The 21,766-nt window shown below is 58.5% G+C and overlaps 1 protein-coding gene across 2 annotated transcripts; it reads right to left on the reverse strand.

Moving 5' to 3' along the window:
• Positions 1 to 6,648: 6,648 nt before the first annotated feature.
• HPX (hemopexin) lies at positions 6,649 to 13,549 on the reverse strand. 2 transcript variants are annotated; one of them, XM_081907816.1, is made up of 10 exons: positions 13,421 to 13,525; positions 13,031 to 13,107; positions 12,436 to 12,516; positions 11,840 to 11,982; positions 11,368 to 11,521; positions 9,736 to 9,948; positions 8,749 to 8,865; positions 8,390 to 8,520; positions 7,525 to 7,669; positions 6,649 to 6,981 (listed from the first exon to the last, which is right to left on the reverse strand). In XM_081907816.1, the coding sequence occupies exons 1-10, from the start codon at positions 13,483 to 13,485 to the stop codon at positions 6,710 to 6,712; spliced, it is 1,398 nt and encodes a 465-aa protein (XP_081763942.1). In that variant the 5' UTR covers positions 13,486 to 13,525; the 3' UTR covers positions 6,649 to 6,709. The 2 variants fall into 2 exon arrangements, with proteins under 2 accessions (XP_081763942.1, XP_081763941.1); XM_081907815.1 differs by having other exon boundaries at positions 6,650 to 6,981; positions 13,031 to 13,113; positions 13,421 to 13,549.
• Positions 13,550 to 21,766: the final 8,217 nt, after the last annotated feature.

The raw sequence follows: 21,766 nt of genomic DNA on the forward strand, positions 1-21,766 counted from the left end.
ATTCACTAGTAAAATTTTCGCAGCTGCTGTGGCATACTGGAAAAAAGGAAGATCCTTTTTGGGGATTTCCACCCTCAGTGGCAGCACTCTTGTCGAGGGTCTCACTGCTGGAGTCGCAGAGCTCTGGGGGATCTTTGTTCCCAACGTGGCAAGAGGAAGCCGTGGAGGTGCATCAGGAGAGAGGAGTGGAGGTTGGCTTCCAGCACTTCTGTTGGCATCGCGTCCTGTCCTGGGGCTTCACCACACGCGTGAGAGTGGATGACAATCTCCAGCTCATCCAGGGAGGGACACCCGCTTCTCCTGCTGTGTCAAGGACCATGTTTTCCTGCCAGTTCAGATCTTGATGGTGGTCTGCCCATCGCTTCATCTGCTGCTGCGGTCTGGCGTGATCTCGCCCAACAAGGTTTCCAGCTGCTTTGATGTGGTTCCACCTGACTTTGATACTATCTCTGGGGCAATTCAGAAGAGCTTGTTTGACAGAATCGGAGACGCATTCAGAAAGTTCAGGCGTGGCTGTTCTGGCAGTGTTGATCCTGTTGTTGTTGTTGTTGTTTAGTCGTTTAGTCGTGTCCGACTCTTCGTGACCCCAGAGCACGCCAGGCACTCCTGTCTTCCACTGCCTCCCACAGTTTGGTCAAACTCATGCTGGTAGCTTCGAGAACACTGTCCCACCATCTCATCCTCTGTCGTCCCCTTCTCCTTGTGCCCTCCATCTTTCCCAACATCAGGGTCTTTTCCAGGGAGTCTTCTCTTCTCCTGAGGTGGCCAAAGTCTTGGAGCCTCAGCTTCAGGATCTGTCCTTCCAGTGAGCACTCAGGGCTGATTTCCTTCAGAATGGAGAGGTTTGATCTTCTTGCAGTCCATGGGACTCTCAAGAGTCTCCTCCAGCACCATAATTCAAAAGCATCTATTCTTCGGCGATCAGCCTTCTTGATGGTCCAGCTCTCACTTCCATACATCACTACTGGGAAAACCAGAGCTTTAACTATACAGACCTTTGTTGGCAACGTGATGTCTCTGCTTTTTAAGACGCTGTCTTAAGTGTTGATGCCTCACAATCTGCTTGGTCCTGTGGTTCTTCTTTGGCTGGAGACAGATATTGCTTGCCACCAGGCTAGGTGATCTTGCACCCCTGGCAGAACCGTCCAGATTGCACCCCCTAGTCAAGGACAAATAAGCTCTTCCTTTTGCTTCTCCTCCCCCCTCCCCCCATTCAAGTCACCCTCTGTTTAAAACCATTTATTATGAGGCAATAATCAATATTTATATTTATGGACACATTTTTAGCCTATTGTGTGCCCCCCAATTGCCTGTACCCTGGCGGGGGCCCACCTCACCCCCCCCCAGCTACAGCCCTGCCACCAGGAAGTGATCCTCTCACTCGGCACTGTGGTAGCTCCATGCGACATTAACACAGTTGGGTGCCGACAATCCGTTCCAGCTGGGGTCAGAGGTCTGACCTTGGATGCCTCCAGGACACAGGATCAAAGCTTGTAACATTGTACACACATGAAGAAAATGGATAGAGGAGAATTTCTGTCCCTCTCCTAACATTAGACCTTGTGGACATCCAAATGTAGCTGAATATTGGGAAATTCAGGAAAGAGAGACGTCTGACAAGGGCAAAATCTTGGGGTGTGGTACTTAAACTGTCCCCCAACGTTGCTAGCCCTGAGGGTTTGGAGTCTGACCACAGCCAGGCAAATGGAAGCCAAGGAGCGGCTGGGAAGCCAGGATCCTTCCTTCTTGCAACAAGATTCCCGCTTCCGAGCAAAACAACAAAGAAGCCCAGAACAAAAGGCACATGGCTTCTTCAAAGTTCCCACTATTTCTCATAAGAGAGGGTTACCAGATGTCCCCGGATTTGCAAATCTGTCCCTGGACAAATTCCGTCCCTGAAATGTCCCCGGATTTGCAAATCTGTCCCCGGACAAATTCCGTCCCTGGAATGTCCCCGGATTTGCAAATCTGTCCCCGGGAAACGTAGCAGCGGCAGCCTCAGCAGCCCGGAGCCAGCCTGGTAGCGCAGTTGTCTCTGGCTGACTTCAGGAGCTGCTCACTGGCGCCCGCCATTTTTCCTCTCTGGAAGTCCCCATATGGATGTGTCTTGTGTGCAACCCATCATATGGGGACTTCCAGAGAGAAAAATGGCGGGTGCCAGCAAGCAGCTCCCGAAGCCAGCCAGAGCCCACTGCCGAAGGGGAACCGGGGACGTCTGGCGGTACAGATCCCCCTTTGTTTTGACTGACCGAGGGAGGCTCAGGAGTCGCAGCCGGCCAGCCGTTGCCCAGTTTTTTAAAAACTGCGCATTTATGTTTCACAGGGTGCAAAAGAAGAGCTTTGCACCTTTATACAATATGCATGTGTGCTTGGGCCCAGGGTCTTTTGCCTCACCATCCCCACTACTGACTCCCTGTTGCTACTCAGCTTCCAAAAAAACCCAAGTGTCCCCAGATTCATTGAAAACAATCTGGTAACCATAGACATTTCCGCCCCTGTTTACACACACACACAAAGGGGGCGGCTCTTGCTGTGCCAAGGTGAGATCCCTTCCACGTGCCACGGCCAGTGCCGTGATAAGGTGGGCGGGAGGGGGGCAATATCAGAGGCACTGGCAGCAGCGGTAGCAGAGGCAGGAGGTGGCTGGCACCTCAGCACCAAAGGACAAGGACAAGAGGCCGAGGAAGCCGCTCCACAGACCCTCCTGTGCCGTCAGGTAAAGGAGACCCCCCTAGACCCCCACCTGGGGGGAGGCCCATTGCTACCCTTTCCACAGGCAGCTGGGGGCAGGCAGAGTCCCGGGACCTCTCTGGCAGGGGCTGATCCTTTAAGGAGAGCCTGCAGGATCAGGCCAGGGGCCCTGCCAATCCAGCCTCCTGTTCTCACACTGGCAGCCAGATGCCTCTAGTGCGAAACCCCCAGGAGAGACCCTCCCCTCTCGTCTCACAGCCTCCAGAAACTGGTCTGGAGGAGAATTTGCTGCCTCTGACTATGGAGGCCGAGCAGAGCCATCCAGCGAGAGGAGGGGGATATCAGTGAGGACCCACTTTTTGCCCTGGGGGGCGGGGTGAGAGCACCAGATCAAAAACAGGCCAGGGGACCCTTTGTCTGGCTCTTCTTGGGGTCACAGACCCCCAGCTAGAATGGGGACCCCTTTGCCCATCTGGTAGCTCAACCCTGTTAAATATCTGCACTCTTTGGAGGGAAGGAAACGACTTTTCCTGCCCAAGGGTTCTGTGTGAGCCAGAGGCTGGCCTGCTTCCTATGCCGACAAGAAATGGTGTCAGGGAAGAGTTTCCGCAGCTTCCCGGCCATGTGCAGCCTGGGCTGCTGGTTAGTGTGGCAGCCCAGTGCCCCCCCCCCCGGGCTGCGTGAGGCAGGCAGGAGCCTGGGCCCGGCACTGCCAGCCACTCCCTGGGGCTGCCCTTGAAGAAGAAGAACCCAGTCACTTCCAAGCCTGTGCCAGGCAGGGCACCGACTCCCTGTTCCCTGCCCGCCCTTGCCAGGCGCCACAAGGGCACGGCAGCGCCTGGGCTGCTCAAGGCTGCCAAGGGCAGGTCCTGGGTGGCCAGGAGAGGCAGCCATGGCTGGGAGGGTGGCACCAGGCCGGCCCCTCAGGGCCTTCCCTCTCCCTCACAAGGCCAGCCAGACCCAGGCTGAGAAATATGAGGGGTCTCTCTCTCTCGCCCCAGCTGGGGAGCCCCACTTAATCTGGGGGGCTTGGACCCAAGCTTCCATCTGGGTTCAAGGGCCTTTCCTGCCCCCCCCAACTAGCGGCATTCAGAGGTAGACTGCCTCTGGCCTTGAAAGCTCCCTTTAGCAAGTTCCCTAGGAACCATAGTTTGAAAAGGGTGCTGGGAACTGTAGCTCTGTGCAAGGGGCAGTTCCCAGAGTTATTTGGGCAGAAGGTGGGTGTGCCAACAGTCCTCCTCCTCCACGGATTTCAGCCCCTAAGCCAGAGGCTCACCCAGCTGGCCTCTGTTGCTGCAGGGGCTGAAAAAGGCTTCACGGCAGCCTTGGCCAACGTGGCGCCCTCTGAGCATTTCAGACTACAACTCCCAACAGCCTGAGCCATCACAGCCAGATGATGCAGCGGCTGTTGGGAGTTGCCAGCCCAGAGCATGTGAAGAGTGCCTGGTTGGCCAAAGCTGCCTTCTCCTCCCTCGGACCAGGACTTCTCTGAGCATGCGCAGTGGGGGTGCGAGAGGGTAGTGCTCGCTGCTCTTCTCTGACTCGCAATGCATGAGGAGCAGAAGCAGGCCTGGTTACCGGGACAGAGATTGGGGTCCCAGCCTCCCCCTTCCTAAAAAAGGAAAGTCTTTCTTTATGCAGCACATGGTTTGACTGTGGAACTCCCTCCCACCGGAGGCAATGATGGGGGAGAGCTATTGGATGGCTCCTAGCCCTGGTGACTGGGCTCTGCCTCCCCGTGGCTGGGAATCGCAAGAGGGGAAGGGGCTCCCGTAAGGGGCATCTGGCAGGCAAGGGGGGGGGGACTCTCCTTCCGTGGAGGCTTTTAGCCAGAGGTTGGACGGTGGCTCTCCTGACGCAGATGCATTGCCGGCGGGGTTAGACTAGATGACCCCAGGTCCCTTTCAGTGATAGGCCTGGCCCCGATCCCGCAGCCGGGGTCTTAAGAGAGGGCTGCCCTTCTTGCCGGCCCCCTGACCCGCCTCTCTCTCTCCCTTGCAGGCTCCCGTCCCCGCCTGCGGATGGCGCTCTTCTCGCAGTGCCTGGAGCCCACGGGCTTCCTGCAGTCGCTGCGCTCCCTGGCGCTGGGCGCGGCGTCGCTGCTGCGGGGCTCGGCGACCCCGGAGGAGGCGGCCTTCGTCCGCCGCGAGCTGGCGCTGCTGGAGCGCGACCTGGCCGCCGGGCCGGGGCTGGCGCTGGACGGCGCGGGCGAGCTGGGCGCGTGCGAGGACGGCGTGTCGGTGGCCTTCCAGCAGCTGGCTCTGGCGGCGCGCGCGTCGGGCACGGCGTCGGCGGCGCGCGAGGCCGAGCTCTTCGTGGCCGCGTGCGCGCGCGAGAAGCTGGAGCGGCGCCTGCTGGCCGCCTGGCGGCGCGTGCAGGGCTGCGGGGTGGCGGCGGCGCAGCGCCCGGTGCTGGAGCGCGCCGTCGAGGCGCACCGGCCGCGGAGGCCCCAGATGGCGGGCGTGTGCCAGAAGCTGAACGCGCTGCTGGGCGCCGGGCTGCTGTGCCTGCTGTGCCAGGCGGGCCTCACCCAGCGCGACCCGGCGCTGCTGCTGGCCGTCTGGGAGGAGCGCGTGGGCGCCGCGCACCGGCGCATGAAGGAGGCGCTGGCCGCCTGCGCCCGCTACTTCCCCGAGCAGGCGCAGGAAGACGTCGAGCGGGCGCTGGCCGAGGTGCCCGCGGCGGGGGCGGCGCCCCCCGGGCCGGCCCAGCTGGCATCCAGCGTCCTGCGCAAGCTGGAGGAGAACTACGACTGGCTGCGCTGGGCGGTGATGGCCTGGCAGGAGGGCGGCGGCGAGGAGGAGGTGCTGGCGCGGGGCAGCTTCGTGGCGGCCCGCGGCCCGGGGGGGCTGCACGTGGTGGCCTGCTACGGGGAGAGCCCCGGCGCCCTCGACCGCGCCCGCACCCACCAGCTGATCGGCGAGCTGGAGTGGAAGCTGCCCAACCCGCCCCCCGAGGTCTACGCCAGCCTGGAGGCCGAGCCCGCGCGGGCCGCCGGCTACCTGGCCCGCCGCCTGCTGCAGAAGCTGGCCGAGGGCCTGGGGCCCGGAGTCACCCTCCTGGTGGTGCCCGGCACGCTGGAGATGAAGAGCGGCTTCCCGCAGGCCGCCAGCCTCCGCCACGAGTACCGCCACCGCCTGGCCTCGGGCACCGTCTGCATCTTCGGCTGAGCCCCGCGGAACGGCCTCTGGGAAGCCCCCGAATAAAAGGTCCTTTTGCTACGCCCAGCCTGGTCTCTTGCAGCCTCCCGCACTGATACTGAATCGGGGTCAGTGTTCCCTGCACTGACTGGCAGCAGCAGCGCCCCAGGGGTCTCTGCCGGCCCTTCCTGGCGATGCCACCGTTCAGGATTGAACCCAGGACCCTCCCCTGCCCAGAGACTATCCTGACCTGGCTGCTCTCTCAGCAGCTGAGGGTCTTTCCAGAGTGGGGGGTGGGATTCAGGCACATTCCCACAAATGCAGTTTGCCCTGGGAGGGGGCATCTCTGGCACAGGAACCTGACTGCAAGGAGGAAGGCGAGAGGTGGGCTGGGAGGGGGGGGGACTCTTGCTGGGATGAAGGTGCAGCAAACACGTCACCTGGAAGCCCCCTCCGCCCCTCCAATCACAGGGCAGGGGAGACCCAAGAGGCCAGCTGTAGGCCCCCCAAAAAACACACAGGCAGACGGTGGGCACCAGGCAGAGGCTTTTATTGGGTGCAGGTGGGTCAGGGCTCCTGGGGAGGAGGGTGGGAGCTGGTGGGTCACCCCAGGGCAGGAGGAGGCCCTGAATCAGGATCTATTATTACAGTCACAGACCAGTTCCGGCTCACTTACAATATCAGGAAAACCATAAAACACAACAGGGATACACTGAATTGCAGTTGGGTATGACAGAGACAATTCAGATATAGCAGCAGTTAAAAAAATATATTGATCACTAAGATATAACCTAAAATTATCATTTAAAGCCTTAATCATTTTGGTAGTACAGCTTGTTCCCTAAGTGTTATGGCAGTGAACAGAGGAAGGGGCCCTGCTATTCATGCCTGGGGAGTGGTGTGGGGGGGTCCCCCTTGCCCCTTCCCATGGGGCACCAGAAAACGTCCGCAGCCGTGTTCTGGGCAGGCACGGGCCCCGGGGCCTCCAGGAGATGGTCCACACTCCTATAGTGGTAGAAGTTGGGCCCCTGGAAAAGGAAGACCCCCTGGGCGGTGCAGAAGGCGCTGTCCACCTGGTGGTGGGGGGTGGCCAGCGCTGGGCCTGGCAGTCGGGGGCTCCTCTGGAGGTCCACCAGCTTCATGGAGTTTCCTGGGGGGAGGAATCAGGTCAGGCCCCCGGTGCCAGTCCCTGGAGCTGCCTGCAGAGCCCCCAACCCTCTTCTCCCTGCCCCCACCCCTCAACCACGCAGGGCCGTTCTGGGCCTCTGGAGGGAGAAGACCCCCCCTCGCCCGGCCAGAGACCCCACCCAGAAGTGAGTGGCCAGCTCCTGCCCACAGACGCAGCTGAGCCTGCCTGCATGTGAGAAAGCAGGCCGCCTGGGACTCCTGCCGGGCAGCGGGCTGGACTGGGTGACCCCTGGAGGCTCCTTCCAACTCAGCCATTCCAGGATTCCCAGGCCTGGGGGGCTCAGCGGCTCTTGCCTGCCTCGAGAGGAGGCCCCTGGAAGCTGCCCAACGGCAAGGGAGACCGCTGCTCCATCTCCTTCAGTGCTGTCTGCACAGGCTGGCAGCTGCTTCCCAGGCTTTCAGGCCAAAGCCTTTCCTATTCATATGTGGGGAGGTCCGGGCCTCTTTCCTGGCACTGAGCACCTCCCGCTTTGCAGAATGAGGCCCTCCCCGCCCTTCCAAATACCTTGAAAGAGGTAGAGGTGGCTGGAATGAGGGCAGGTGAAGGCCGCATCCACGCCCGGCAGCCCCAGCTCCTCCTGCAGAGGCCGGGGGTAGCCCTCCACGCGTCTGTAGCCAGAGCCGGCCCGGAAGATGGTGACCTCAGAGCCCTGCAGGCGAGAGCAGGAGGGGGAAGCCGCCAGTCCCACAGGGTGGGGGCCCCCAGCCGCCTCCCAGCCCCTCAGGCACCTTCCGCCTTCTGGCTCAGCTGGAGACCTCTGACTAAGGCCAGCTGCAGGGAATGGCAGGCGGGAAAAGCGGCTGCTGCCTGGCAGGGGTGGGATGGAGGACCTTTGCGGGTCCCTGCCAACTCTTCAGTGATTCTGTGCTGAGCTGGGGTCCCCCTTGGGGGGCTTCCCATAATGGCTGCTGTGGGGGCAGCAGGCTGCACCCTTTGGCCTCAACCAACAGCTGGGCTTTTCTGGGGGGCGTTTCATTGAACAAAAGGGCCCCCCCAAAGCACAGCTGCCTTTTCGTTCCCCAGTTGCACCACGGGGGTGTCCATTTTTGAGCCTCCCTATGGGAAGTGTGGTGGCAGATGGTGGGAAGAGATGGGCAGGGACCAGAGGCTTAATACTTGGGGGGGCACCTGCCTTCTAGTGGGCAAAGGAAGAAGAATCCCTATGTAGCGTTTCATTCACTCTATGAGAGGTTAGAGACCCCCCCTTGAGACTCCATGGCTCCCTCGGACCTCGTAGGCCCCGTCTTCTGGCCAGACCACAGAGATGGGGGGCAGAGCTGACCCCTGCCCTCTCCCAGGGCTGGCACCCATTCCCATATTCCTCCTGACAACGGAGGTGTATCTCCACCCCCCCAGCTGTCCCCCATACCTGGATCAGGTAGAATTTGTCCTCCCAGCTGAAGGCAGCGTCCACGTCCCCCTCCAGGCCCTTCCAGGTGTGGCTGAGAGGCCAGGCATGCCAGCCGTCGCGCCAGGAATCCACGCGGAGATACTGCCCCCCTGCCAGGAGGGGAAATGAAGGGGGCTTCAAGCCTCCAGCTCCCTAGGGTGGGTGGGCAGCCAGCCAGCCACCATTTGGGTTCCAGGTGAGGGTCTCCAACCTCCCCGGGGCTGCAAGAGTGGGAGGGGAGCCCTCTCAGCTTGGCCCAGCCCCTTCCTCTGCCCGCTTCCAGTGACAGGGAGCCCCCTGTTGCCCCCCATCATGCCAGGGGGTCCCCGCTTGCTCACCGCGGAAGGCATAGATGCGCCCCGAGTCGTCCGAGGAGAAGGCTTGGAAGGGCTCCCCGCTGCAGGGGTCCATGGCTGCCCTGAGGGTGGCATTGGCCTGTGCCTCGTGCCCGTGGCCTGCAGAGAGAGGAGCGGAGAACAGAAACTCTCCTGGAAACTCTTCCTAAGCCCGGGGGGGATTGGGGCCCTGAGAAACAGCTCTGTCCATGGGCAAAAACAGCTCCTGAATCTGAGTGCCCCAGACCCACAGCCGGTGCCCCAGAAGGGCAAAGGCTGCCCCACTGATCCCCCACCACAGGTGAGACAGTATCCTTGTCTGAAGCCACCCCCCGCCCCCATCTTCTAGGTGAAGCCACCCCCACCCCCACCTTCATCCATGCGCAATTTGGCCTGTTCCCCTGAGGGTTGTTTGACAGGGGGGGCCTTGCAGATGCCAGCCACCCCGAATTTGGACTGTGAGCAAGTTGGCCCAGGGAGAAGCAGCCACAGGTCTCTTGTGCTGCCCCCTATGCCAAGGCCTTGGAGTTGGGCTCCAGAGGGCTCCCCGCTGAGCTCGGCCCATGCAGCCTCCCCACCCTGGCCTATGGGCCATCCAGCTGGCTGGGCTGCCACAAGCTGCCAGGCTGAGTGGGCATCCCAGGGCAGCTGTTCCTTGCCCGCAGGCCCTGCGCAGCTGCCACAGCCGGGAAATGCCACTCGGGGAGAAGGGTGCCCAGGCGCCCTGGTCTCCCCAAACCCCAGCTCCTCGCAGCCACCTTTGGCTTCTGTGGACTCTGGCACAGCGCATCTTGCAGGAGAGGAGGGGCTTTTTGCTTCTGGCTCCCCCAGATTCCCTCTGCCGTTTCCTCGCATGCAAGACTCTCCCTGACCAGCCCCACAGGGTCTGGAGACTCAGTGGGGTTTGCGCCTGCTGGCTTGTGGGGGGATAGATGTTCCCTTCTCAGAGCGCCCCAGACGCAGCAGCAGGGATGTGGGGGAGCTCTTCACCTCTTCCCGGGCAGCGCATGAAGTAGTCCCTGGCATCCCGCGGGTACTTGGGGGGCACCTCGCCCGTGACAGGGTCAAAGCGCAAGAACTGGATGCCCTGGAAGCAGTAATAGCGCTCCAGCCAGCGCACGGCAGAGGAGCAGTTGGCCACGGCCGGCCAGGAGCGCCGCTTCACCATCCCGGTGGCCAAGTCATAGGAGAGGACCAGGGGGCCTACGGGGGACAGAGCAGGGAAGGGGGGTCAGCGGCTGCCACCTCCAGGCAAGTCGGGCAGACAGAGAGTCCTAGAACTGCTGAGTTGGAAGGGATCCCCAAGGGGCATCTGGTCCAACCCCCTGCAGTGCCCCAGTGCCCTGGTTCCCCATCCAATGCGAAACCAGACCGGACCCTGCTTAGCTTTGCAAATGGGCCGGCAGTTCTACGGCTGGACCACTAGGAGGCGCTTGCACTTGGGTCCCGTGTTGAGCATCTGGCTGGCAGCTGCAAGAAGAGGGTGCTGGGCATCCTTTGGCCAGATCCTGCCACAGCCCGGCTCCTCTTCTGTCCCCTGGTCTCTCCACTGAAGCTGCCTCTGCGTCCTCCTCCCTCGCTGAACTACATCTCCCAAGATCCTCCTGGGGGCGCAGCTTTGGGGAGGAGCTCTTCCCCCCTTGCCCTCCTGCTTGGGGGGCTGGAGGAGCCTCTGGCCTGCAGTTTCAGGGGGATGTTCTGGATGTTGCAGGAATTTGTGTATGGGTTGGGGGAGGGGTTGCCCCTCCAGCAGACATCATGCACATGCAGCCCACTACCCAAATCAACACCATCACTTTTGTGAATTGTCCCCACAAAACACTTCATCACAGTTTCTACCTATCTATTCAAAGGGCCTCTGCTGCACGATACCAAATGTAAGAATTCACTGATAAATGCATCTATGCACTGGCTCAGTGGGGAAACTTCAGAAATTCATCTAGACCTGTGAGCTCAGCTCCTCAGCAGCCCCTCTGCCTGAGGGATCATCCCTGGCATCCTGATACCTGATGAGTGATGTACGTGTTATGTAGTTTGGGTGCATGTAACATGGGGATTAGGAGCTAATAAACATGGGGATTAGGAGCTAATAAAAGTTTGGGGTCTCCTTTTGTTTGGGGCATCCATCTTGTTCCACCTGGTGGCAGGTGGGAGTCCTGTCGCGACAGTCTTCAATCAAGACCAAGCCGACTGGCTGCTGTTTTGCTCTGGTATTCCTGGCTGGTGTCCTTGTTTTTTGTCCAAGGGAGCCCTCAGATTTCTCCGTTAACATGGGAGACGGCTGGCCAGAGTGAGCTCTGTCCTATCGCAATAGCTATAATCTAGGCTGGTCCCTAAATCCAGAGCTGGACTTGGCTCTGTGGATTGTTCAAAAGCTGCTTGTTCCTCCCTTGGGTGACCAACAAGGTGGCGCAGAGGTGAATTCTCCCCATGCTGGGAGGCGCATGGCCCTCTGTTGGGGGGGGGCCTTGAGCCAAGATTCTTGCATTGCAGGGATTGGACCAGAGGACCCCTGGGGTCCCTTCCCCCGCTAGGACCCTCTGCTTCCACCCCCTTCTTCCTAGGGGCATCTGGGCCTCCCCCTCAGCCCCTCAACCCCACAGGAGACACGATCTAGCTCACCCTTGAAGAAGAGGATGGTGGCGGCCGCACACTCCTTGGGGTGACACTCCACAGCGGCATCCAGGTGCCCAGGCACCCCTCTGAACTCTTCCTCGATGCGCCGGGGGAAGCCGGGCCTCAGCATGCCCTGGGCATAAGCCCAGAGCCACTGGCCCTGCAGGGAGACCAGGGCACACCCTCCATCTCAGCCAAGGACCACAGGGCGCAAAAGATGGCTGCCCCACCATCTCCCTTCCCCAAGGGGGGTGGGATAGCTCAGCGGGAGAGAGAGGCCACTCACCCCACTTGCCTCCACATCCTGCCCCCTGGCAGCCCCCAGTCCCTGTCCCCCCAGCCCTGGGGTGCCCCACACCTTCCCATCCAGGGCACAGAAGGACCCCTGGCTGGGAGGGCCCTCCTGCCTTGCAGATCCGCTGCCCCAGGGAAGCTTAGGGGTTCTTTGGTTGGGAGGAGTCACCCCCCGGCCCCCCACCTGGAAGAGGTAGACGTTGTCGTGGGCGGCCGGCTGGTCCAGGTGGTGGATCCTCAAGGCGGCATCGAGGGGCCCCTGGATCTGGGGCCAGGAGGCGTTGAGGGGCTCGGCCGGCCCACTGAAGCCCTTCCAGACCACGTCCCCTGGGGAGGAAGGGGAGGCTCAGTAGGAGGCACCTGCTGGGCCCACGGCTGAGCCCCAGGGGGCTGACTTAGCTTCAGCAGCCCCCCGGAAAGCATCCTGAGGTCTGCATCCTTCCTGGGCCCACATCTCACAGAGACCTCCCCATAGCAACCCCTCAGCCAGCGCACCCAGCCTCCTCCTCACACCATGGGAAGAAAGGGGGTGTGTGAAGGCAGTGGCGGAGCTTCAAGGGGGGGCAGAGAGCAGACGGGGGGGTGGCTGGTGCGCGTCCCGGGGTGTGGCACACGTCCTGTAGGTGTGGAGCACCACCTGCGGGGGCATGGCACCCAGCGGGGGGGGGGGCAGCCGTGATGTCACCCACCGGGATCGTGCGGCTGGGGGTGGTGCGCTGCTCCTGCACCCCTGTTCCTCCGCCAGTGGGTGCAGGGAGCCGGGTGCGAGATGCAAGCTACCTTTGAAGAAGAGCATGTTGCCTCTCTCGTCCAGCGTGATGGCGTCATAGCCTTCCTCGTTGGCACAGCGCCTGGCGGTCTCTGGAGAAGCAGAGAACATCGCAACAGATCACCAGCGAACCATGGCTATACACCGATATCTCACGAGGTCTGAGATAAGGATGGAGCTATGGGGCGGCCCTGGCTGGCTGCATGGTTTTCCCCACATGGTGATTTTTGCATAGCGCACACAAACACATCATTATTTGCGATATATCGCCAGGTCAAAAACTATAAAAGCAAAATCACAATATGGACTTCAAACCAGTTTGGGATCATATATTGACCCAGCCCTGTGCCCCCAGAAGTGAGAAAAATGCCAAAATGTACACTCAGAAGGTGGTGGGCACAGCCAGTGTCTGTCAGAGGGCTTATTTGGCTGAGATTCCCGCACTTGATGACACCCAAGGTCCCTCCCAGCTTTGCAATTCTCTGATTTTCTGCAGCACACCAAGGGGGGGCAGCCTGGCTGGGAGCGGGGCAGGGAGACAGAAGGGGGTCCCAGAGCAAAGGAGGGGCAGGACCTCTGGAGAAAGTGCCCATTGGCAAAGCCCACCTGTGTCGTTGAGCGGAGGCTGTGAGGCCGAGTGGTGCCAGCTGCTGCCGCCGGTGCCATTGAACTTGCTGCTCCCGCTTCCCCTGCCAAACAGAAAACCCTGGTTAGCACCTGGCCGTGGGTCTCTGCAGCCGCCCAGGGGCCCCGGCAGGGATGCTCTGGCAGAAAGAGCCCCCTGCCTGGGCCAAGACAGAGCCCCAGCCTCAGGTCAGCTCCCGCTAGAGGACAGGGGGGCACAGTGGATGCTGCTCCAGGGGGGTCTAGGGAGAGAAGACCCCCACAGCAGAGCCACCCCCCTCCTCTCCTTGGGCCCACTGGATCCCCCATGGGGCTCATCTCTGCAGCAAAAGCTGAGCCAAACAGAGCCCCTGCCCCATTCCGGGCACTCACAGGGGGTGGGCCGGGGCCAGGGCCAGGGCCCAGCTCAGGCAGAGGGCTCCCAAGGGGCTGTGCATGATGTGCTCCAGTCCACAGAAGCAGAGCCCCGAGGTCAGGCCCTCTTATATCAGCAGAGAGGAGGGATTTCCCAGCCCAGGAGAGTTGCACAATCCGCACTCGCCACCGTTAACTCTTTCCGCAAAAGGCCTTCGGGGCAGAGGCTGCCTCTGGGGCACTGAGGGGGGGGGAGCAGGGAGGCTCACAGAAGAAGTTGTGGGGCTCCTGCCCATTCCAGAGACGTGGGGGACCTGGGGGAGGGCAAATGTCCGGCCTTGATCTATGGCCGGCCCAAAACAAATACACGATTTTTTCTTCATGTATGGCAGGATTTTAGTTTCTTATTCAAATGTGGAGGCACCTGATCCCTAAGTGCTGCCTGTCTGGCTCATTTAAGATGAGAAAGAGAACCTTTCTTCTCAATAACGACAGAACTTACAGTTGGATAATCCTTTTATTTTCTATAAATATTTATTATTCACAACGGGAATCTTAGTATGAGTTAATGTTATATTACACCTTTGGAGCTGCGCTGGGTACCGCCCAGGTTTCAAGCTTCAAGCCCCGCGGACAGGGTCAGCTGCAAAGAAACCAAGGCACCTATGAATACGTGGTCCTGTTGCAGCATGTTTGTTTGGGGGGAGTCAGGCCCCCCCCCCAGACTGGGCAGCAAATAAATTGCCATGTGCAGGCAGCTGTACGCCCAACCATGTTTCCTCTTGGCTCATTAGGTCAAGGGAGGGCGTGACTGGTGGGGTCCGGAGAGTGGGGGATGCTTTGTTGCTAGAGGGACTCCTGGTCCCAGGAACAGGGCAGCCTCAGTCGCCCGGATGGGAAATCTCAGAAAGATCTGCCTTCTAGTTTTTAAAATAAAAAAATTCCTTCCAGCGGCACCTTAGAGACCAACTAAGTTTGTTATTGGTATGAGCTGGTATCTGAAGAAGTGTGCATGCACACGAAAGCTCATACCAATAACAAACTTAGTTGGTCTCTAAGGTGCTGCTGGAAGGAATTTGTTTATTTTGTTTCGACTACAGCAGACCAACACAGCTACCTACCTGAAACTAAAACTAGTTTTTAAAAACTCTTCCTTCCTGGCTTAAAGAAATAATTCAAGGCAGCGCCTCCATCGCTTCGTTCCAGGCACAAATAAACCTTCCTTGCTGACTTCAACTGTACATTGAAATGCCTTTTGATAATGGCAGAAACTGAAACGCTTCCCAGATTTGTGATGGACGGCTGTGAGGTCTCTGGAGCTGAACTGGCAAATACGGAAGGGAAGATGTTGACTTTGACAAGGACTGAGCCTCCTACGAAGCAGACTCTCGGCAGAGTCAAGTGTGTCAGAACAACAACTCTCTTCTCTGGAGGAGACACATCAGTCGGGGAGGCTCTTCGCAAAGGGGCAGGTGTGGGGCTGGCAAAGGCGTGGGGCTGGGAAAGCGCTCCCATAGGACACCCCAGAAGGCACCAGAGCAAAGGCACCCTCTTGCAATGGGAGCCCCATTTGGATTAAGAAATGTCAAACGGAAGGTATGTTCTGGCCGCTGTACATTTCAAAGTTGGGTCACAAACTGGACTGAATTGAGGAATCAGCCTCGCATGCAAAAATGCCCTTCACCTGCTGGAAGGTAGAGAAATCCTCGGCCGGCCAAAGAGACAGAGCCCCATCCTCTCACGATGGCCGCCCTGTGCTTCCTCCTGGCTTGGCTCTTCAGCATCAAGTACGTTTCCGAGCAGAATGCAAACTGTTGGTGCTGACCTTGAAAGCCCTAAACAGCCTCGGACCAGTAGACTTGAAGGAGCGTCTCCACCCCCACTGTTCTGCCCGGACACTGAGGTCCAGCGCTGAGGGCCTTCTGGCGGTTCCCTCACTGCGAGAAGCAAAGCTACAGGGAACCAGGCAGAGGGCCTTCTCGGTGGTGGCACCTGCCCTGTGGAATGCCCTCCCATCAGATGTCAAAGAAAACAACAACTACCTGACATTTAGAAGACATCTGAAGGCAGCCCTGTTCAGGGAAGTTTTTAATGTGTGACATTTTAATGTATTTTTCATCTTTGCTGGAAGCTGCCCAGAGTGGCTGGGGAAACCCAGCCAGACAGGCGGGGTACAAATAATTAATTACAATTATTACTATTCTTATAAATCTGGAGGCTGCTATGAGAGGTACCGGCTGTGCAACCCCTGGAACGCCTGGCCTGGTCCCAAACTTGTGGGTCACGTCTGCGTAGGGGTGTTCTAGCTGAAGGATGGCAGATGCCCCCATCGGAAGGAACTCTGCATAGGGCATCTGGGGTGGGGGCGGCCGCCGTGATGACTGTACCACCTGCTCACCAGCCCTCAGAAAGTCTGTCTTAGGCACAGCAATTACAACAGGCCTCTCTTTAAAATGCTTTGCATTGCGAAACAGAGAACAGGTCTTCTCCAAAGCAACTTCCGGGGTTCTTGTTGTAGATTTGTCTCAGCCAAGAGGAGCTTGCTAAAGGCCAACTTTGTTTGTTGTGGATTTCGCAAGCAGGCGATCAGAAAGGTTCTTGCAGTGGTCAGTTAAACAAGAGAGGTGGGACTTGCAGCAAAAACTGCCCAACGACCAGACCCAATCCTGACTTTCTGAAGCACCGGCCAGAGCAAATGTTGCCCAACTCAGCTGGCAGGCGTGGGATCTGGAAGAGGAAGCCACAGCCAAAAATCTGGCCAGGCAGATGGGGGTGGGGCGGCTGGGACAGAAGGGCTTTGTGCTCCCAGACCGCCAGCTATGAGGAAGCCCACTCAGGCGCTCCCTGCAAATTCCACAAATTGCACAAGGCTCAGAGAACGGGCGCCTCTGTCTCGGAGGGCAGAGATTGCGCAGGTGCGCAAAACTCCCGCCTCCTCCAGCTCCAGAGGCTTCCCTCAGCTCACATCCAGATTCTTTCCTTCTTTCTTTCTCTCCTTCCATTTTCCTTTTGCAAAGCACTGCTTGCCACCATCACCACCCTTTCTCAATTTACGCAGTCTTAACTCTCCCAGTTGTGGGATCATAAAACCGATTGCAGATTGGAAGGGACACCAAGGATCATCTAGTCCACCCCCTGCAATGCAGGAATGTGCAGCCGTCCCACACGGGGACTGAACCTGCAACCTGGGTGTTCTCAGCACTAAGCTGAAACCAACTGAGCTATCCATGAGGCCTGATCCTGGCTGTGAGACCCGTGACCAAGGTGGGGAGCCGAGGGCCTCCGATGCCCCTTCCCCACACCACTGATGCCCCACAGCCCCCCGGGGACGGCCACTTATGCCTCCTCGACTTCTCCAGCAGTTGCCGCCAACTTATGATTCTTGATGTAAGAATTCCTTAGTGAAAGCCTTAAACTGAGCCAAAGGCTTTACTGTGTGAGTCAGGATGACACCTAAGTCAGGCTGCAAAGTGTGTGAGTCAGGATGACACCTAAGTCGAGGGGAAGAGCTATCCCCGTGGTCAAGTGCATGGCTAAAGTCGTAGTCCCAGAACGCAGCACACACCCGGCTCTCCTTGGTGGGGACACGATTTGGAAGGCTGTGAGCAGGAGCAGAGCTTCCCAGCCCGCCTTCCTGGGAGTGAGGTGGGCTGTCATTCCTCCTGTGCCAGGAAGCGGGGAGGCAGAAGCCCCTTCAGCTCTCGAAACCAGGCCAAAAGCCAGACATCATCTAGGCATCCCCTGAGCGGCCAGCTCAGCCACTGCTGGCCAGTTCTACTTCCCCTGGCCTGTGAGTCTTGCAAGTGCAGCCCCTCAAAGCTGTACATTCATCAGCACACAAAGAGCGTTCTGGGCTCTCTCAAGGGGGCACCTTCAAGGGCGGACATTGCCTGTGCTTCCGGCCAACGTGCACTCAATACGTGGGGCTGGGAACTTCCAGCATTTCACAATCCCGTTTCCAGGCAGACAATAACTGCAAATTCCCCTGCTCTTTCCAGGGGGTGAAGTGCCTCCCTCCGTCCCTTTGGATATTCTCCCCCCCCCCCTTGATCGGGCTCTTTCTCCCGAGAGCTGAGGGGCAGGAGTGACCCATATGCCAAAGGCTTTTAGCTGCTTTGCGGCAGCCAGTCCCTTCCCCGGTCTGCCAGGGGACTTCCCTCTAAAGGAAGGCGGCAGCATTTGGGATTTGGGGGTTTAGAGAAAAGGCAAGTAAGCGGCAACAGGAGAGAAGTGTGTAAGATTATGCCGAGAGAGAGCAGAGAGGGAAAAGCTTTCTCCCCTCCCTCGTGGGCATCTCATGAAACTGAACGCTGGAGGATTCAGGACAGAGAAAAGAAAGACCTTCACACAGCAGAGAGTAAAACTGGGGATGCCCAGCAGCCTCGATGGCTTTAAAAGAGGATTGGGCGGAAAGCATTGATACGGAAGGAGCAAGGGGGGGGTACCCATCCTTCCCCGGCGCTCCCTGAAGGGGCCCGAGCCGATGACCTCCACAGTGACCAGCCTGGCCCCGAACCTTCAGCCCCACACCGTTGCACAAGCACCACACTATACCCCTGCCTTGCCTTGTAAATAAAAGGCTCTCTTTTCCTCTCTTCACGCGGGCGGAATAAGCCCCATCTTTTCTATACCTTTCTCCCTCCTATTTCCAACGTGAGTCGACCGTATTACATTGTAGCCCCATTCACAAAACGGGCTGCGCCTTAGCCAATCACAGCCGTGCATTCATCCTGCAGGAGCTAGCTCAGGGAGCTCTTGCACGCCTCATTGAACCCACTGACAAGCTGCTGACGGCCCCCCCCCCCCCCCGCTGCGAGAACAATGGAACCGAAACCTGGGGCCTCGTAAAACTGTCAAAGTCTTGCTACAATGTATCCATTTGTTTCCGTTCTCAATATACAATACACACTTGACCGGCAAAGCAGCCGGAACCTTTGGAAAATGATATAAAATCAGCCAGAGCTCCGATTCTCTCCATTTTGACGCCATTCTATTCAGTTCCCTCTGGACTCCATGTTACCGCTCCACTGCCATAATCCCCTGAGCGACAGGTCACGTACTCAGGAAGACCTCTAATCCGCTCGAATCGTCCTGCCAAACACTTCCTCCGGGCAATGCCAGGTGGCAGACGACGCATATCTGTTCCATTGTCTCGCCATCACCTGTACTCAAGAACTGTTTATCCATGTTATCTATGCATATTCCTTATTCTGCATATCTTCCCCTCCCTTCCTGAAATGCTAATATGTGTAACCCTGCCCATCTGTAATGTATTCATGACGTGTTCACATGTAACCCAACCTTCCCATAACATATTCATGACGTTTTCTGCATTGTATTCTGGGACTTGGAGGGAACCTTTAAAAGTCTATGTCACCCCATTCTCGGGGTTCAATGCCATCTTGAACCTGTTGCGCAATAAACTCGGATCTCCGCATCTTGCTCCAGTCTCCGGCTGAGCTTATTTCTTCCGCTAGGACCCGCGGACTCTGTCCGACGAACCGGGTGGCAGGGTAGCCCCGCACCCGGGATTTTTCCGTAACATTATGGAGGAAAGCAGGACTATGGATGCCCACTAGGCATGACAGCTCTGCTCTGATTCTGAATACCAGTTACTAGGATCCACGGGAGGGAAGGGAGCTCTTCTAATCTGGTCCTCCTCACAGCTTTTGCTTCAGAGCATCTGGTCAGCCACAGGGAGAACAGAAGGAAGGACCAGACGGTCCCTTGGGCCTGATCCAGAAGCCTCTGCTTATGTCCTTCTTGTTGGTTTTTCTTTATCTTAAAGAGGTGAATAATGATACTCAGAAACCAGGCTGGCGTCAGAGGTGCATGTTTGCAGTTTGACCTACTTAGCTGCACACCTGCGGTCTCTCGACTTTTTGCCTAATTAAAAGGGGAGTTACTTTCTGTACCTGGTGCAGGAACAGATGTGAAAGGATAAATGGTTAATCGAAACTGCATTTAATTTGATCAAATGTCTTGTAAGCTGCCAGTGAGGAGGAGTGGTGGCTTGCAGTGTTTGCCTGTTATGTTTCTGAAAATAAAACTAAGAAAAGATATTGTGGACAGCTTTTTCTTTCTACGCTCCATTCACTGCGCACACTTCTGTCCTCTTCTTTCCCCGCCAGGACAACTGGGCTCAGGAGGCAGCCCTGTGCCAGCAGCAGCGCCAGGAGCCTGAGTGGTGGGAGAAGCAGAAGTGGCCCTGGGCGCCGCTGGGCCCACATCCCTCTGCTTATGTTCTCATGGAACCCCCAGGTCCAGAGGCAGCGGTTGTGAGTATCCATCTGTCTCGGCAGATGGGGGGGGGGCGAAGCCTCTAGGGGCGAAGTCAAACTGTTGAAGACACGTAGCGCCTGCTGTGGCTGTAGAGACGGATGGGGGAGGCCTGTTTTGTGGCACCTGGGGCAGGTGAAGGCGTCCAGCTGTGCTGCTGCAGATGCACCAGGGCGTTTCCTCTCTCTCTGCTCCTGCCAGCGGTCCTTCCTCTTCTGGGCACTGCTATGGATGGACAATCTGACAATCTCCAAGGCTCCTCTGCAAGGGATTCCCACATGGCGGGGTTGATGTTGCCAGCCTTCCTGTCATGTTTGCAGACATCTTTGCAGCGTTCAGTGGTACCTCGGTTTACACACTCTTCAGGTTACAGACTCCGCTAACCCAGAAATAGTGCTTCAGGTTAAGAACTTTGCTTCAGGATGAGAACAGAAATTGTGCTCCGGTGGTGTGGCAGCAGCAGGAGGCCCCATTAGCTAAAGTGGTGCTTCAGGTTAAGAACAGTTTCAGGTTAAGTAGGGACCTCCAGAACGAATTAAGTACTTAAACCGAGGTACCACTGTAGTTGGTTTGCCAACGCACCAGAAGCCAGGTCCCTGGAGATCACATCCTTGGGGATCCTGCTGCATCTTCTATTCTGTGCTCATGACCAAGCCAGCACAGAGGTCGCTGGGCCAGGAGTGCGACATGCTGGGAGAGCACATCTCTGTTGGAGGCTCTGTCCTGCCACGTGATGCCCCAAATCTTCCTGACGCAGCACATTGAGAAGACATGGAGGCGCTGCTTCGGCCAGAGGCCTTCTCTCTGCCTTCCTGGGTTCTGAGGGGCATCTGGTGTTATGTACTGACGCTGTGGGTTAAACCACAGAGACTTGGGCTTGCCGATCAGAAGGTCAGCGGTTCAAATCCCTGCGACGGGGTGAGCTCCCGTTGCTCGGTTCCTGCTCCTGCCCACCTAGCAGTTCGAAAGCACGTCAAAGTGCAAGTAGATAAATAGGTACCGCTCTGGCGGGAAGGTAAATGGCGTTTCCGTGCGCTGCTCTGGTTCGCCAGAAGCGGCTCAGTCATGCCGGCCACATGACCCTGAAGCTGTACCCCGGCTCCCTTGGCCAGTAAAGCGAGGTGAGTGCCGCAACCCCAGAGTCTCCTCGACTGGACCTAATGGTCAGGGGTCCCTTTACCTTTACTGAAGTTCTCAGCCTTGGCCAGCAGGGGGATACTGTAGGTAGTTTTCACTCAGGTCCACATATTCAAATAAGGGGTCGAAAATGACGTTCGGTGATTGGATAGTTACAGAAAATGGTTCCTGTTGCTTTGTCGTGGAGCTCCATATAAGCAGCTTGGCTGAGCCCTTCAGTTCTGCTCTGGGTCTGTGAATAAAGAAGGGCTGTATGGAGAATGGCTGTGTCTCCTCGGGGAGAAGGAAGGCCTGGCCCAGCCGCCTCTGCCCCTCTCCTGATGGAGCCTCCAGCTCCGGAGGCAGCCTGCCTGACCCGGCCTTCCACGGCGCCCCCTGCAGATCGGGAGGCCTCAGCCAGCGGAGCTCTGCCCCTCCCGCCCCGCCCCAGGCACGTGACGCCGCAGGCCCCGCCCACAAGGGCGCGGCTGGGCTGCCGACGTGTCGCTGGAGCGGACGAGCCATTCAAAAAGGAAGAGAAAGAGGCGCCACCTGATTGGCCGCCGCGAGAGCGGGAGAGGCGGGCGCTTGACGTCAGAGGCAGGTGACGTTGTTCTGTGGGCGGGAATTCCGCTTCGCCGCGCCCAGCGAGTGGCAGGACCCGGAGCGAATGAATGGCGGGACGTCCCGCCAATCACACTCGGGATACCGGATTTCCCCCCGTTTCCATTGGCCGGCTGGCGAGGCGGGCGTGAAATGGCGTTTCCTCCGTCCTTCTCGGGCTCCGCTGAACCGCCTCGGCCGGCCGCCGTCCCCTCCGTCCGCAGGCCGAGGCCGCTGCGCCCAAGCGGGGTTCTCCGCCCTCCTGCAGTTCCCTGGCAGCTGCTCTGACCAATCAGGGCCTGCGGCTGGAGGGGCTTCTCTGCTCCAATTGGTCGAGAGGGCTTTGGGGGCGGGACGTCACGCTGC

Source organism: Podarcis melisellensis (genome assembly GCF_964234715.1).
Source record: "Podarcis melisellensis genome assembly, chromosome: 4".
Classification (NCBI taxonomy): Eukaryota; Metazoa; Chordata; class Lepidosauria; order Squamata; family Lacertidae; genus Podarcis; species Podarcis melisellensis.